This window comes from Scleropages formosus, chromosome 8 (genome assembly GCF_900964775.1).
Source record: "Scleropages formosus chromosome 8, fSclFor1.1, whole genome shotgun sequence".
In the NCBI taxonomy this organism is placed as follows: Eukaryota; Metazoa; Chordata; class Actinopteri; order Osteoglossiformes; family Osteoglossidae; genus Scleropages; species Scleropages formosus.
Genome location: NC_041813.1, coordinates 29,970,594 through 29,988,580, shown reverse-complemented (window position 1 = coordinate 29,988,580; position 17,987 = coordinate 29,970,594). Strand labels below are relative to the sequence as shown.

Here is a 17,987-nt window from a genome sequence, read left to right as displayed (position 1 = left end):
AAAAGCTTGCTCTATATCACTGGGTTCTGGTTTAATTTCATCTACTGCAGTATCTGTGGATGGTCAGAAATAAACTGAAGACGATATATCATTTATAAGCTTTACGATAACACAACATTGTCATAATATTGGTCAGCTGTAACTGTAGGACCAAAAGGGCGGATGGCCTCCACTTGGTCCAGCGATGGAAGGAGACTGTGACTTAACCAGCCATCGTCTTTGGCCTACAATTTCAACTTGTACCGATTTCCCCACAAAAAGAAAAGCGTTACATTTACAATGCTCAAAATAAATTGTTTTTACAGGTCAGTGCACAGGTCTTATTGAAATGATTTTGGGAAGAAAGCCACTGTCATCTTCGTCCCAATCCCTCTCAAGACAGGGGCAGTGCACTGTGGGATACATGTCCTCTAGGCGTCTTTCATGGTCTCCTCAGGTTTTTTTTTTTTTTTTTTTTTTTGAAAAAAAAAAAGAAAAAAAAACAGGTTCTAAATTGGCATTTTGAGGCCTCCTGCCCTGAATTATTTACGGTTCAGTCCACAGCAGGTGCTAAAGGAGCTGGACTGCAGGCTTATTGCTGGGGCCTGTTTAAAGCACAATTTCAAAATGATGTTCCAATACAGAGTAAAGTGTTACAGTATTTACTGGAACCTGAAGGGAAAGATGTGTTTAAACATGAGGATTAAACAAGACAGAAACAGGGGCAGAGATGAAACAACACAAGCAATCTATTCACCCCCTTCAGCATTATGAGAAACATCCAAGAACGGACAACAAACTCAATCAATGCAATTTCACTAAATGAGCCCTTATCATTGCACTAAGCGTTAATATAATATGATCAGTGGCACTGAAAGCTCCCACAGTTTTCTGTCTCCCAGGGAAGCGACACCCCTTTCTGAACACAGTTCAACCGAACGATGAACGGGGTGGGGATTGGGGGTAGTGTACACCGTCCTGGGTCACGGCTGTTCCAGGGAAGCGCACTGCAGTACGCCACAGTAATTGCTCATGATCAACAAAATTAATCCGCAGAAGCACATCCGAGCGACCTAATTCGGAGCTTTTACTGAAATCCATTACGACCAGCACATTTATTAGACTCATTTATTGACCTCCACACCACATACAGCTAAACAAAGGTAAGCCTGTTTATCCTAAGTGTGGGACCAGGGAGACAAACAGAATTAACTCCTATAAAAGCCGACAAACAAAACCCGTATTATGAATCCCCACGGGAACACACACTCGTAGGAGCACGTAGACACATCGCGACATCGCGCGCACACACAAGCTGTGGTTTGCTTTGGTCTTGGCATCGCATGACCTAGAAATGACAGCTTCATGCTGAGGACATAGCGAAGGCCTTGTGTAGCTTCTCGATGCCAACTTCGCTGTAAAGCGACCGCCATACAAAACAGTGCTGCATGGCACAGCATCTGCACTGGTAACAGCATGACGTGGCAACAGCGGAGGAGGGGGATGATTCTGAGCTGGTCCCTGGCCAGTTTTGACCCATCTCTGAAGAATGGTGCTGGCAGTTCAAGGAATTGAGGGAGAGAAATCTAGAAATCATCACATTTTCTTTCTTCCTTCTTTACAGCTGTTGCCTCCACCTGCCACTGCTTTCCAGCCTTGACCGTCACTTGGTTGGCTGTGTGTAACAATATGTGTTTGTCCATGCTGTGCTGGAGCTGACCAGCCTGTATGTTCTTCACAGAGCCGACAGAGTGAAACGACCCAAATACAAATGCTAAAGACATTCTTGTAAGTGTCTGCAATCTGAGGGTTTGACAGGGGGTTGAACGGTAAGAGCGCTAGACCTTCTTACCAGTCACCCTTCAGGTGCTTTGCGACATGGACTCGGAGGTCTCTGCAATATCTCTTTTGCTGAAAACCCCCACCACGTGCACGTGGCATGATAAGAGGCATCCAATCTCTCTAAAGAGTGTCATTCACATGTCCTCTGGCCGTTCCAACTGAGCTTCAAGGTCCCAGAACACGGGCAGTAAACAATACTTCTGAAACCACGCTGCAGGTGGAACCTTGCATTTCCTAAAGCCACGTTGTGCAGGTAGGCTGTCGGTTTAGTGACGCCCCAGCAGCTTTCCCACCCTGACAAGTGGAGGCCCCTGAATCTGTTCTAATTATTGGGGAACGTGACAAGAAGCCCTTCTTGAGTGGCGTGTAATTAAACCCTTCACATTCCAGCTGGGTCCCAAAAAATCCAACCTGGTTGTCATGACAACAAATCCAGCTTGGTTTAGCACACACTTCTGTGCACTTTTCTACAAAGAGTGTACCTCCTGTTCCACCAAAAAAACTGACAAAGCAATGCAAGAAGTGCACAAAGGGTTCCCGCTTCCTTTTAATTACCAGCAAATCATTTGATTACATTCTGTTTTAAATAAACATTCTGGTATCAAATGAGGCGTGCAGTTCAGATAGAAGCCTGCCGGTTCAACACCGTTCTACGCCGAGACTATCACAATACGTGGTCCATCACTATTCATACGCTGTGCAGGGGGCAAAGCGGTTGCGTGATCTCAGCCCAACTGGTCAGCGGTGGAGGCACTGAGAGAAGAACCCCAGCGGGTAGGAGACAACCATCTGGTGGGCAGTCTGTGGTGCTACACACCGCAGCACATCGAAGGAAGAGGAAGAAGAGGAAGGGGGTGGGCTGGGCCATAACTCAGACAGAAACCGAGTGGCATTTACAGCAACCTTTCCGTGACCTTTCTTATCTGGCTCAGAAAGAGCAGAAATATGGGTACGTAAATCTGGAGGTGGAGACCGAGGAATATGAAATGCGCAGCAGCTGCCGGTGATGGATGCTAAACAATTATCTCACTGTAATTTAAATGACTGGAGGGTTCCTCTATTCGTTCAAGTCAGTCTGCTGCTTTCAGATGAGCTCTTAAAATACGGCGACATTATTTGAAACTCCCTCCAAACAAGCAAAGACACGAGGGTGCGTTTGCTGCGACAATTATTGCCAAGGGCAATGTCAAGGAGATGAGCACACTTCCATCTCCTTCGACCTTGCCTTTATAAAACTCAACCGTTCAGAAATCGACTTTCATGTCTTACTCCCTCATCTTGTAGAACTGCAGAATGCTTACGCTGTCAAACAGTCGGGACAGGTGCCAACAAGTCCTGGAGATAGAGAAAATAGCCAGATGCCGTGATGTTTGTGCGACAAAGAAGTGAAGGGGCACTTCCCTGAAAAAATGAATGCTCTTTCCAACGGAGGACAAAGGAAGGTTTCAGAAAGTGAGATCACTCCCTGATTGAAGTTCAGTGAAGTGCCCTCGGCCGTGGAAGCGCAGCACTTAAGTTGATGCGCTCATGAGGCTGACAACGGGAATAGGGAAAATGAGCTGGAGGTCGCTTGGACAGCAGGTTAAGTTTGCATGTAATCTTCGTTTAACCTAGAGAAACCTCGTCCAGGCCCACATCCCCAGAGACCGAAGAGAGCAGAGAGCAGCTGTCAAGCTTCTCGTAGCTACACACCCGCTGCAGTGTCACAACACAACACACCAAGACCTGGGGTTTCGAAGCATTTCACCCCTTGAGTTCCTATCTGTACAGCCGCTGCAGCGGGTTTAGAGCTGAATTGCTGAAGAAAAATAGTGACATGAAGACCCAGGCAAGATGTGTTGTTGTGAATAATATGGTATATGTAGCACTTGTCTGAAAAAACACATAAGGGAGAAGACAGACAGGCGTGGGAATTGGAGAAGCACATAACCATCAGCTTAGTGGCAGACAAGGAGTCAAATCCAGAACTGAAAAAAACTGTACTACGTGAAAATGAGAACGGAAGAAGAAAAAAAAAATAATTGTGGCATTCAAAACATATGTTTCATTACACTCACATACACACGCATAAATACATAATGGTTCCTTGAAACAAAGATTAATGCAATTTAGTGACTGACTGCAGATACAAATGAATAAAAGAATTAACTCAGTTTTAGCAGAGCAGTTCTCAGGATTATTTTGGGATTAATTTCATTGGTTAGCAGTGGATTTCGTTACCAGCTGACTTCCACATCCCTCCTAATGCTGATCAATGATCACAACAACAAACGTATGATTTCACATAAACTTGTCCCAGGTGTGAAGCAAGCTGGCCCCAACCATTCCTCTGAATCTCAGTAAGTGCGCAAAGCTAGTGTGCCATGAACACAGTACTGCTGCTGGCAAACTGATTTCTGTTCAGATCGTTCTGTTAAGCATTCCCGACATCCCACGCGTTCTGTGTATCATTGACTGCATTCATATTCTAATTTCGGTGCCAGGATGAAGTGCTCTGTACTACTGGTTTCTTTTCAGAATTAGGGTGCATTTAGAACTGAGAAGAACCAGTCATTAGTTAGGTGCAGTGCTATTAATGTTCTGACAGCACACCACGCCACAGAGCTCTTCATAACAGACTGCTGTACCCAGCCTTATTGTATGCAAAAATATCATGCATGCTTTATAAATCTTACAAAACTGATTTAAAAACAGACTCTAAAAAAAAAAAAAAAAAACACACTTCCTTAATGTATTTCAATTCATATATTTTTACCCAAAGTCAGGATCTATGAATCAGCTTCTGAGCTGCCAATAACGTAGCTGTTCAACACTAATGAGATGAGAAATAACGAAAGCAAGCGACATCATTATCATATAAAAACACAAATGACAAAGTGTATAATCCTTCCAATATGGTCTGTCACTTGTCATATGTTATTAACATAAATAAGATATCTGCAATGCCGTTAACAAGCTAAGCACACAGATGCCCACAAATTATATATCTAAGGCAAGGGGGACCACATACTGAGCATTCTGCATTCTCGCACCTTCACAAACAGGAGTGACTGGGTCCTACATATACACAGCTCCCACCATGCCCTGGTCCCAGGCTGATCTCTAGCTAAGGGAGCTATTATCGTTGACAGTGGCGAAAGCCAGACTCCATCCATAACAGATGTCACCAGAAACACCCCCTTATTCCTAATATTTCTTACCTCAAAGACTGCTGCTTCAGTCAGTTTACTGTACACCGACCCCCATTTTCACTTAGCTCACCCCACTCCACCCGCAGAACCTTGCGTCCTGCACATGTTGGAAGAATATGATTAAGCCCTCCACAGCACTGGAAGGGAAGATAAATAAAAGCACAACTGAAGTACTAAAGAAAACAAAGGCAATCAATGATCAGACAATAATAAAACTAAAATACGTGGAGAGAGGTGGTAAGAGCTAATGATATAAAAAGGAGGCAATGACACGTTTGGTTCAGACTAATTATTGAGAATGTATTTTTTTATAGCTCTGTTTTGAATTGAACATGCATAGAAATATATGTTTATGCTTGAAAATTACATATAATGCACATTTTTGTCAGCTAATAAATAAGTACTGGGACTGTAACTCAAGAATGCAAGGCTAAAAAGATATGCATTAAGAAACAAAAGTGCATAGCCTGAACATTATTGCTTACAGCTGTCAGTTTATTTCATTTTATTTATTTTTTTTAAATATCAATAAGGTTGGGTACAAGACTGTCAGGCTTTGGTAGATAACAGACATTTTTATGTCCGAGTAAAATTTAAACTCTCACTTGCCTGCACTTTTTTGTTCTTTACTTTTTCATGAAGAGTCTTTTATAGACACATAAAAGAGTATAATCTGTTTGGATTTCGTGTAGCAATTTCATTTTTCTGCACCACTGATTGGGCTGGACAGATCTATCTCTACTGCATCTCCTGTTGCTCGTGGCTCCTGATAAACAAAAAAGCAGACATTTTTAGGCCACCTTCGTCACTTTTGTCCAGAACAGAAATTACACAAGAATGAGCGCCTTGGAAATAACATGCTTCCAGAGACCTTCAATGAATTTCAGAGAATTCAAACTCTAATTTTCTTTTTGGGCAGAAGTATGTATGATTCCTCTGTAACGCATGGATGTGGCTTAAGTTCCTTGGCAGCCAGACAAAGGACTGTTAAGCCCATGAAATATGATTTTCTGTTACGAAGCGTTACACTTTTGCTCGTGTCAGCAGAGAGACGGAGGAATCGTTGGCAAATGAACTTGGGCCGTTTCTGGTGTTCTTCACGGGAATGACTTACTGAGACTCAGGCGAGACTGCAGGGGGTAGTCGATTCATTAAACTGTAATTAAAACAAGGCCGTCGATAAAACTGGTGGCGGATGGCCGCCAAGCGTGCAGCCAATGAGCTCACAGGGCACTGGCGGCCCTCCCAATGTCTGCTGACAGCACACCTCCCAGAAGCACTTTCCGATCCTCGTACGTTTGAGCGATCTGCTTCAGCACAGATGCCAGAAAGGCCAGCAAGGTGCCGAAGTGCAGAAGTGCAGAGATCCTGACGCTCAGGAACACGCAAGAGCAATAGAGAGAGCATCTACAGTAAAAAGACATCACAAAGACAAGCAACAAAAACAGACAAGGAAACTAAGCCAACAGTCTGCTGCCACAGTTTTCAGGAATTAGGTTTCATGCACAAACAGATGGATAAACAGCTCCCAGCCTGTCCGCTGGAGTGCGGAGGGGTGCTGCGATTCCTGCTGTGAGACGAGACAGTCGTAGCTCCATGTGAAGGACACCAAAGAGAGTTTCCTCCCACAGCTTGGCCATCGCATGATGCTAATATTCAAAAACAGGCTTATTCCACATCTGGTTCTGACACAGCAGAGCAGTCGAATCCCTGGCCCCCGAAAGTCTACTGAATTCCACCTGCTGTGACAAAAACATTTCAAGGTCACAGGAAAATGTCCATTATTTATTTGTCCTGATATCACCGACACAATGAAACAAACAGCTAGCACACTGCCGATGTGTGGAAATAACTGAAGAGAAGGGGTCTCGAGAACAGCTATAGTGTAGCATCTGTGGAAACTGTACAAGTCTGAAAACCAAGGAAAATGACACAGGGACACATAAGGTGATTGCAGCATCAACAGTGGAAGGGGAGGCATGTCAGGAGTGAGCAGGAGAGACCCAAGCCATGGGAGCAAAGGCAAAGAGAAGGGATGCGCCATCGAGGCCGTGACAATGAAGTGTCCACGATCCCTGGGGGGTGGGTTAGTATGGGGTGTTGAGCTACGGCTGAACCAACAGAGGAGACTGAACCGCATACAGCTTTAACAATTAGGGCACGGCGTGCAGACACAGTGAAGGACTTTTCTGAAGAATGGGAGGAAGACGCTTCTCAGCTGTGCTGGGACTCTCCTGCTACAGTAACATCTTGTGAGTGCCTGGTTCATTATGGTCCAGACCGCGCAGAGAACGGTCTGTCAGGAAGTTCCTGTATCGAGGGCCAACGGTCTACGTGAGCCACAGTGTCACACCCGAATTAACACTGCTGAAAGCTCAAAGAGGGGTGCAAGCCTACATTCAGCAGGCTGTCTAATTCCATGATGGACTCAAACACGAATGCGTTTCTGACTGAACAGCGATAACAAACCATTTGTTTTATGTAATTAAGAACGGCCTTTTAACACCGACTGTTCGTACATCAGATACACCATTAAGAATCTAATGTATTCACTCATGTCTTAACACATGCAAATGAATTGGCATTTAAGAACCTGTACCGTAGATATACGTGCTTCATGATTAATCTGCACTCATATCGTTTTCCAACCACTGCTGTGATAATGTGGACACGCAGGGCTGTCGACCATGCTTCCCAAACTGCAGTGTTTTCTCCAGGGACCGTGTGTCTTCACTTGAGCTGTCCCTGTCGGGGTAGGGAGAAGAGCAGAGCAGCATAGAAGGACGGAGCTCTGTGTCTCTGTCCAGACGGAGAAGTCAAACTGGACAGCTGTCATGCACACCAGCACCTTACTGATGGAACTGACCTAACGTTTTATAACTGTTTAATGCCTTCTCATTCATATAGCTGGATATTTTAATGAAGCATTTCAGGTGAAGTAATGTTGGGGGGGGCGGGGGGGGAACAGGAGGGCCATGAAAGGTAAACCGGCTACTTGCAGCCCGCGTCCAAATTAACTAAAACTACAGTAACCTACAAACATCACGGGGCAACATACTACCAGCTAGAAGTGAGAACCAACAAGCCCATTTAGATGGAAAACCTGAGCAAATAATTATTTTAGTACATACTGAGCAAAGAACAAAACATTAATTGGTTACTACCAGAAATCAGGTCCAATATCCATGTAATTCCCTGTTTTACAGTGCAGTGCTTAAACATCTGTCCTATCGCGAAATGTCCCACACTGTGCAATGTCTCAATTACGCAGGCACGCTGGCGCAGCGAGGAAAGCGCCTGGGAACCGGGACAGATGTTGCATCCGCCGGGCCACTGAGCTAATTCACCTCCTAATGAAGACACGAAGGAGTGCTGAGCGAAGGAGGCACAGCTCATGCGCGGTCCTGCTTAATCACCCTTCACTATGGGCACCATGTGCGGCTTTTTGTGTCTTCTAATGAGGTCCTAGGAAGGAAAAAAAGCAATCGTTAGCGACATGTTGCTATCGCAAAGGCTGCAGCATGGTGGCAAAAAGGGACTTAAAGACCAATTTGTCTGCTTCCACTGTCCCATGGGGACACCCGCTAACCCACTACGTGTCTCCATCTTAGAGGAACTTCTCAGTTTCACAACAGACATGTCCTGTCCCCCATACTCATGAGCACTCTAACATTCTTGACCTATCTTGGGAGAAATATTTCTGCATGGATTAACAGACACGCCATGCAATCTGTCATATGGATGTCCACAAGTGAGACCATTGACTCGTTGAAAAGGAGTTGCTGCGGGAGATAAATGTTGGAAGAATGAGGTGAAATAAGGACTGTAAAATGGAGAGGGTGAAAGGGTGAAACTGGGGAGGGTTGCTGTGAACTGCCTTGCCCCATGTCTCAGTACAGTTGCCCCTCTGCACTGTGACCTATCTCTGCTCCCCACACACACACACACACACACGCAGATAACGCACTTAAAAGTGTCCTCGTCTCACTTTCATGCAGAGACTCGCAGCCGAAGCGAAAGCAATATGGTGAGTTGGTTAATGCAGAGCAGAACGGATACAGAGAGAAAATGGAACAAAGGAAGAAAATGAACAAGCGACAACGCACAGCAAAGAACAAAATGCGCTTCCTCACAAAAGGTCAGAGTTTCCACAGCTAGAGCGGCCCACGATGCACGGTCGTTACCGAAGAGTGGAACGCAGACCTCAGAAATCACGACTCGTGGCCCCTAATGGTTCAGCACTCCACATTACCATTAAAAGACCTTCAAATTGTAGACGACTCCACATTGTGCTCATATCAGCGTCTGTTAAAAGCCGAATGACCCCTGATTTCTCTCAGTCAAACTGGCAGCTCGCAGCCCATTAACAGACAAGTCGCACACCATTCCTGTGGATCCAGCAACAGCAGGATGCTACACTTCACTTTGCACGCTTCACAGTGGGAAATTAGCACATACTCCAGACGAAGCAGGTACAAAAGAAAGATAATACGGCAGGCTGATTGTGTCTCTAGAATTCTGGAAACGAGTGAATATTATCTGTAACCCCCGACGTCGTGCGTTACTCTAGCAGCAGAACCTGATAAATGGCTGGGCTGAGAAGGCAGTTTCTACCAGATGTCTAATGGCTCTTTCAGATGTTCTTGTTTAGCATGTTAACATCAGCCTGAATAGTGCATTCTCAGCAGCTGATCGTATCCTCCACGCTGTCATGGCATCACCTACCAGGTGTCTATTCTGAAGCTGCTTATGGTACTAACACTTTGAGAGAGGTGCTAGGGCAGCTTAGCTCCCCAGCAGTGTTTTGGATTTCAGCTGTTGAAGGAGACATCAGAATTAAGGGCTGCACAAAACCGTGTCTTTGACACAAAAACGCACAGACGCAAACAAACACAAACGCAAACGAGTCAGACTTGGACAAGGCGGGATGAGACACGACCGCCGAAGATCGTCCTGCTGGGCCGAAACCTGTTGACGTGCTGTCACAGCAGCGTGCTATCCAGGCCAGCCAGGGATGTCATTTTGCTGCAATGACTTTCACTGTCATCCACAGCATGTGCTCTAAGGGGAGTGCTGGGCGGCTGGAGCCGACACTGAACTGCATGCAGGAGCTCCGATGAACTGTTTTTTTTATAACCATACAATCACATTGCTCCAAACCCTCTTCGACAGTTGGGGAGGTCAGGTGTAACTGAGAGGTCTTCTAGTCACTCCCCATCCTCCAGGCTCCATACAAACCTATCTCCAAATTGTGGGCCATCACCTCTCAACTCCCTTTTAAGGCACAGCACAGGTAAAACAGAATATCAAAGGCAAATAAAGTTCTGTGGTTGACCACTGGAACACAAACCTATGGCAGCCACTGTAGGCCACCTTGGGCAAAGGCATGCGCTAAAAAGAGAGTGAACATAATAAAGGTGCCATGCTGATTTGAATTCCCTTACAATTAGCGTGTACGTCTCCCACTTAGACATGTTTTTAAAAAAAAAATTCACAAAGAGCACTTGAAGCAGAAGTGGTCCAATTCAGCACTCAAACTTGGCAATCCTGAGAGTGAAATTCAAATTTCTGCAAACTAGCTGTACGAGGTACACAATTAATCCTTCAATTAAAGTAAAATGTGGAGAGTGAGCAGACACACTTCCTCTGAGAGAGGAAGTAAACAGTGGAAGAGCAGGAAAGATACTCTGGGGGGTTTTCGGAGGAGAGTGATACCTTCTTGCACAAACTAATCAAAATTGAGATCCCTGGAAACAGCGGGTCCCTCACTGCAGTGCGTGTGGAAATTCCTGCTCATTTTACCTCTCCGACCAATATTTTGTAGCTGTTGCTAGTTCTAACAGGGTCTGGATTTACAGCTGCAAGGCACAGCCTCCTAAAATGATATCAGTTAAGCCCTCGATTAAGTGGTATGACAGCGTGGATGCCAGCAGGCTGCATGAGCCTTGAGAAGTGCAAGCGGCTGTTCGTGATCAGACACACCTGTGCTGTCAAAGAGCTGGAACTGGCCTCCTGACCCCACCAGTCACAGTCCTCTCCTTCACTTGACCTGCTGCCTCTGTTAGTTTACCCCTTTCTACCCCTCCATGTAAGCTGGGGCTGCTGGTGTGTGCAGATTTAGAAGGAGTGGGACTAGAGCACGATCCCAGCCGAGGCCCCATGCTGGAAGGGACCTCCACAGCAGGCTCCGTGCCCTCTCTGTTGCTGATGTCCCTCTTGATGTCTTGTGCCTTCCTCCTCCAGAGAAAAGAGTAAAGAAAAAGATTCTACAGCCCATTAGATAGCGCAGTCCACCTACACACTGTGCTGCTTGGTCTCTCTTCCCTAAACACACACAACAAACCCCATTTCACGCGTAACTGGAGAGACAATATATACATGTCAATAGTTTCATGTTGAGTTTCATCAGCGGTGCTGTCCTTACCGAGGCTTGAAACCTTGGTAGTCTCTGCAGGTTTGCTGCAGAAAGTGAGAACAAGCCGGTCAGGCTGAGACAAAGCTGAGAGAATTAAAAAAGGTTCAGATATACTATGATTCCTATTTGGCAGTAGATTAGACCAACGTGGAGGTTTGACACCGTAGCCCAAAAGGGCTCTTAGAACCCATTACGACACCCCAGATCCCCCCCAGCCTGCCCACTAGCTCGAGGCCGGCTGCTCCCAGTGACCCACCTTAAAAAACCCATTCACACATTCTCCTCAGAGCCCTGCTGCAAAGCAGAGAACAAAAATCATGCAATTGCCCCGCTATTCGTTCGCATAAGTTGTCAGCATGCCAGGAAAAGCAGTACCTTCAGCTTCAGGTGGGCTGGAGAGATGTCATGCAGGAATTTAATTTCTGGGCTGCTCTGTGCATTTTTACCACTGTAAGAACGAGTGCAGTGAATAAAATGTTCAGAAGAGAGGGCAAACGCATAGCTTAGTACCACTGAATTGAACATCAGAATCATTTTTGTGGCCCTGCTGTCAAACCTTTACAAAAACATGCAATCAAATATTCAGCCCCATATATGGGTAAAACTGGTGTTATAGCCGCACTTGTGCTGTCATTTGAATTAAACCACCAAATAAGCAACCGAACAACAACAACGATGATGATAATACTAATAACAATAATAATAGACACTTCAATCCACCCAATCAATACCAGTGAACAAAAGTAACGTTATGTAAGGGATGATTTTCACTGTACATGGAGAAACTTTAAATATTGAAAAAATGGCTGAAAATAACATTGTAAAGTAAAGGGATCTGCTGTCAGTCAGGGGACTGGTCTCTGACACCAGAAAAAAGATATCCTCATCACCATCTTCATAATTTCATCAATTCTACGATCTGGGATCGCACCTCAAACTAACAGTTTCTAGCCAATTCACAGGTTGGCTCTCTATAAATGGGAAACAACATCATGTCTTGACTGCAGTGAGCCGTTCACGCGCGAAGGAAAATTCCAGTGTTAAATTAACAATGAGTTCATAAGGTTTCTGCTTTTCCAAATACACACTCCTGAGAGTTGACACGTTTACTTTTATTTATGCATTTAGCTGACACTCCTCTCCAAGGCATCTGAGAATGTTTGGCATTACCAATTTATACTGTACCAATTCATGGCAAGTACGCTGTACGCTGCTCAAGCATCGATCGAACCGGGCTCCTGTGGGCACAAGACGGTAGCTCTCACCACTACGCCACCTGCCGCGCTCACTGCCCACACCGTGAGCTGCGCAGAGCTGCTGTTTCAAACAATACGCTTTAGAGTTAAAACATCATCTGATTTTAATCTTATAAATTAAACTGCACTAGTGACATTTTTTACCATTGTTTTAAAAAGAGTGGTGGAACAACAATGGAAAAAGGAGATATCAGGGTAATCAATCAAAAGCCCACAATCGCTTACAAAGTACTCTCCCCTGTCCCGTTACACGATTTATTTCCCGGATTCACTGACTGTTCTGTTCCCTACTGCTGTTTCTCTTCTGTCCAAATGTGTGGTGGACGGAGCCTCGCATCACTAACGAGTAATAACTTGATTATGCTAGTTGACGCGGAATGTGACACAATCACAATGTCCGCTCTCAGAGGTACAGTGTGTGTGTTGACAACAGACCTGCTTTCGGACGACCCAAAAAAGCTCGGAAAAATTATTCGACCTTGATTTTCCGACATTGCTTAATAATTTGCGATTGTTTATTTGTTTACACTGATCTGTCCGTCCCTTCGTGGGGCTCGAGCCTCAAGGCAGAATTAGGAGATACACTGAGTGACAAGTTGGTCTGAGTGACCGTACAGTGAGTGTGCGCGTATGAGTGCGAACCGAACGAACGCTCACTGACCGCCATGTACGGAACCGCTCCGGCTCCAACGCGTGCAAACGGTACCGTCTTTATTTGGACTGTAATTTTGCGCCTGTTCACGCGCAGCCCGCGAGCGCGGCACAGCCGCCCGGAGTTGGTGCACAGCCAGCGCACAGGTGCACACGCCACGGACACAGACACACATCGCCCTGTCGCACCAATAGTCGCACTTCTGTTGCCTTCAAAACAACTTCCTTCGATGTACACATTTTTGATTTTATTTCGGGTGAAGCCGCAGAGCTGACCGCTGATCGTCTCGTTCGCGAACGCGCCACGCGCTCCAGCGCATGAGCCAGCGGAGCCGGACGACCCGGGATCGGCGCGAAGGAAGAAAAGGACTGACTGAGCGCTGTGTGCGTGTGTGTGTGTGTGTGTGTGTGTGTGTGTAGTGTAAGGAGAGAGTGCCGAGCCGTGCCGAGCCGAGCCGAGCCGAGCCGGTTCACTTACCGAGCAGCATGGCGAGTGGCGAGGAGCCGCGCCTCTCCGCAGCCCAGAAAACACAACTGGTGGTGGACGGCAGCGCGGGGGAAACTGTCCTCCGCACGGAACCGAGAGAAGAGCCGATCGTCACATCCCAGCCGTGTTCGCAGCAGGACGGTCACAGAGAGCCACGCGCGCGCGACTCAATTAAAAGCTTAATGCTCTGCTGATCTGAGTGGCCCGGAGGAGAGGGCTGCGATGGGCAGGGGGGAGGAAGAGAGAGAGCAGAGAGGGAGTGGGGTGGGCGACTATGGGAAGTTGGCAATGCCAAGTCCACCCTCCGTGTCCCTCTTCCTCAGTGGGTGGGCGCACACCCCCGTTGTCCCCGGTGTCCATCAGAGAGGCTCCCTGGGGGGGGCGGGGCACTTGTCAAACATGAAGCCTGCCTCTTCTCATCTCTTGGTATTAGGTGTTTTTGGCTTTGGTAAGCTGCAAGAGGAGCTAGTGATGGCTGAACCAGCTGCGTGGAAAAGGACCCCTCAAAGACCCCTTTTTGAAGGGACCTGGACGGCGACCTCCCCAGCGACAAAAGGCCAGGCAGCGATGCGGTGCAGACCCATAGCACGGGGACATGGCTGTAACACGTCTGTTCTTCTCCACTCCTCTCCTTTTGGCATTCCTGCGGATGTGGATCTACTGAATGCCCCTCAGTCGCTCAGAGCCCAGAACCCACACACCCATCTAAAATACACAACACTTTTGTACAGATGTCATCGTCATAGAAACTGACATGCTGTGTGGACTTCCACTGTATCCACATCCTCATTTTTTATTTCTCCCAGAGTTTTTTCAAGGGCTCTCATAAAATATCCCTAATTAGAAGGTTGAGGTGATAGAGATTCTGACGGAGCAGCACTAGGCCAACTTTTCACCCACTAACATCCTCTTTAGGGGGACATGTGGAAACCCACCTAAGAGTGTTTACATGAGTTAAAGAGTAACTTGAAGCCTTGCTTTGTTTTGTCTAAGGTGCTGCGACTGCTTTTTTGTGTTTTGCAAACCCGGCCAGATTCAGATGCATCACGGTCCCTCATCATTGCCCCTTATACGTCTAAGTATTTGTCTGCGCTTGTCTGTGCGTGTGTATCCAAGGTGGTGGTCAGTAGCCAAGAAGGCAGCCTGACTGAATATTTAATATGTTTAAAAAGACAGTCTTAAGGCATCTGTAATCAGCGCAAGGGGGTTCCTATCTGTCCCCAGATGCTATTTTCTCCTGCCACGTGTTCACCTGCAACATCCAGGCCTCTCGGCTTCCCCTGCCACGCATCCTCCGCGTCGAAGGAAAGGGAAGAGAGGCTGAGCAAGGAGCGGTGTGGCACGTTGGCATAATGTCCCAGAGACGTGCTGCATCTCCAAGGGTGTCATCAAGAGTTTAATTACAACAGTTAAATCGGAGGCAGACAAATGAAGATTCCAGGTTTCAGAAGTGAGAGTCCAGAATTCTTGAACATGACGGATGCCGTCAAGCGGTGCTCACAAGCGTTAAGGCCCTTTCTGGGAGAGGCCTGCCCAGGACACACCTGTTATTAGTGCCGGCTGACTCCTTTGTACGCAGGACAATGCCGCATGCTGAGTTGTGTTATGCTTGTTCGATTAGGCAGAAAATAGTTCCTGAGGCACAAACATTTAAAAGATGCTGACGTACCTGCAATTCCACTACACCGGGAATTCTGAAGTCATGCAAAATTAGAAACAGGGCTTAGCTATGAGAATTGCTTAGCTGTTCAGGTTTTTCCTTTCCACAGAACACAATAGAAGCAGGCAAAACCAGAGAGAAGAGCAAGCGGGGGTTATTTGTAGGGAATAAGCGATCGAAATGCTGCCTCCAAAAAACAGGCCAGTTTGTAGCTGTATGTGAAAGGCCTGCAGTGCTGCAGGAGAACCATTTTAGCAAGGCTCCCCCCCAGCTAATTGGAACAAAATTAAACTCACGACTGCAGGACAGCATCGGTCCGGGCCTGGGTGATGAATGATTTCACGGCTCATCAGTCCCGTACTGGCGGTTTGTTCACACACACACACACACACACACACACACGTCCAAAGCACTTCCCCCACCTACCCACTTCCTCCCCTCGCGTTATGCAAACCGGGTAGATCGCCCTTGCCGAAGGCTCCTGGGCCAAGCACTGCAGCTATGGGCTCTGGTGGAGCTTTTGTCACACTGTCATTAACTGGTGACGACTTCTGTCAGATGGAAAGTCAGGAGCGGCTTTGATCGTCAACTGGGGAGACGGATGTTCTCTCTCACATGTGTATTTTCACTGCAGATACAGAGTTACTCCGGGTGTTAGCACCAACCAAACCTCTTTCGGGAGACAACCGACAGAGAGAAATACTGTGCATTTCAGATCCTGTCGAGCTATGGCTTTGACCATAATGGCAGCTGCCTTGTTTGCATGGAGAAACCTGAGAACCGAACCTGTCCACAGCGGCAGGTTAACCTATGGCCAGAGCGAGTGAGGTGCCTCTCTTGGCCACGGTCCCTGGCAAGAGTGGTAATGCCTTAAAATGGGCAATTAGTCCACTGCCATCCTGGGGAAAGTTGTCCGTTGCTGGTCTGAGTGACAGAATGGGTTGCAAGGCAACAGGGAACACATCTAGAACATCAAAGTTTTCACCTCCCGAAAAGTGGCATTGACTGTGTGTGCAGCATGACTTTCCTGTCCTAGTCTTTTTGGCAATTCTCCTGGACTACCAGGCAATGAGTTACATCATGAAACAAATCATTCAATGACTTTCTCTTTTAATTCGCTAATTCTTCTCCCTCAAAGATTCTTGTTCTTGACCGCCTGCATCAAATTCCACCTTTAAAGAGCGGAAAGAACATTGTTCCCATTCTATTCGATTGCCTCAGTTTTCCGTATGTTTTTCAATAGGCTGGTCCTCCAGGAGGCGAGTGAGGCCCTTGAGTGGGTGACAATCACAGCGTTCTTTAGTCCTGCGGCAGATCTGCTGTCTCCAGCCTCTGTCGGATTCTGCTCCCCGTCGCTCTCGAGCTGGCACTTGCAATCAATACCCGTCAAGCGTGACTGTCTTTCACTGTTCTTTCTTTACTCGCCGATCAAGCTTCCCTGCGTAATGAAAATGACACAGCTTTTCACGGACGGCTCTCCTCAGGGCCTGTGGGGGGTCTGTGATGAGCGGCCCCACCCTACCCTTTTTTCCAGGGGGTTTTTGACCACAGTCTATTCACATATTTCATCACAGTAATTAAGTTCACGATACAGTATATAATTGGAAACTCAAAAAGGGACTGCACTCAGTTAGCAAGCAAGTCGAGCAAGGGAAAATCACATTAAGAACCATGTCAGTGTAGGAAATGTCACTTAAAAACTATATCTTTAAATCATGCAATCACCAGTATTCATGAACTGATACTCAAACTGTACAGAACGCCATCTGAGCTGCTGCCACTGTATTTTCAACAAAAAAAAACAGTGTGCAGAAATGGTTTTCAAGCAGGGAAACAAACACCAGAACATGTCAGGTTACAAGTTAGCCTTTTGTCTCCACAAAACAAACAGGCTGACGCCCTCGGACAGGAGCGGCAAGAAGAGGCTGCCGATCGCGGCCAGCGGGAGGGCAGCGTGGGTAACCAGCGTGGGTAACCAGCGGGGCCACAGCACACCTGAGGCTGAAAGCTGTAATTATTCCAGGACTGCTAATGGCAGCGCTCAGCGCTGGCATCTGCTACCTAATTGCTGCAAACATTCACCATGGACACCGTGTGTTGCTGGCAGAAGCAAACCGACCGCTTGCGTTCAGAGATGGCCGCTTGGTGTTAGCAAAAAGGAAAGAACGCCACATGTGACTGATATAAGACTCTTTCACCCATATTGCACCTCCCACCCTGCACAGACAATGATGAGGTTTCCTAACCACCACACACACGCACATGCTGGTGCTAGTAAAGTACGTTGAAGCCTCCTACTTGCCAGTGATCTCCTCACCTTCAGACCCTGCCGGGGGACACCTGCTCGCTGCGTGACTCGGAGCGCCAAGTTTCAACACCTGAGCTCCTGGGCTACTCAAAAGTAAGCAGGACAGCCCTGTTACACACACATCTGAGCTCCACAACCTGACAAATGTGAGCCTACAGGTATGAATAAAACATTAGTCTCTTGGGTGTGTTTTCAGAG

At 46.8% G+C, this 17,987-nt stretch overlaps 1 protein-coding gene across 4 annotated transcripts in view; it reads right to left on the bottom strand.

Annotated features, from left to right (window-relative positions):
• LOC108941564 (zinc finger protein 385C-like) overlaps positions 1–17,987 on the bottom strand; it is a 103,660-nt gene that overhangs the window by 30,470 nt on the left and 55,203 nt on the right. For 2 of the 4 annotated variants that reach the window (XM_018764324.2, XM_018764325.2), the window contains exon 1: positions 13,813–13,949. The exons of the other annotated variants lie outside the window; for them this stretch is intronic. In XM_018764324.2, coding sequence (XP_018619840.2) covers positions 13,813–13,822 — 10 coding nt within the window. In that variant the 5' untranslated portion in view covers positions 13,823–13,949. Of the gene's footprint in view, positions 1–13,812; positions 13,950–17,987 lie in introns of those variants that run through there. 4 annotated transcript variants of the gene reach the window in all.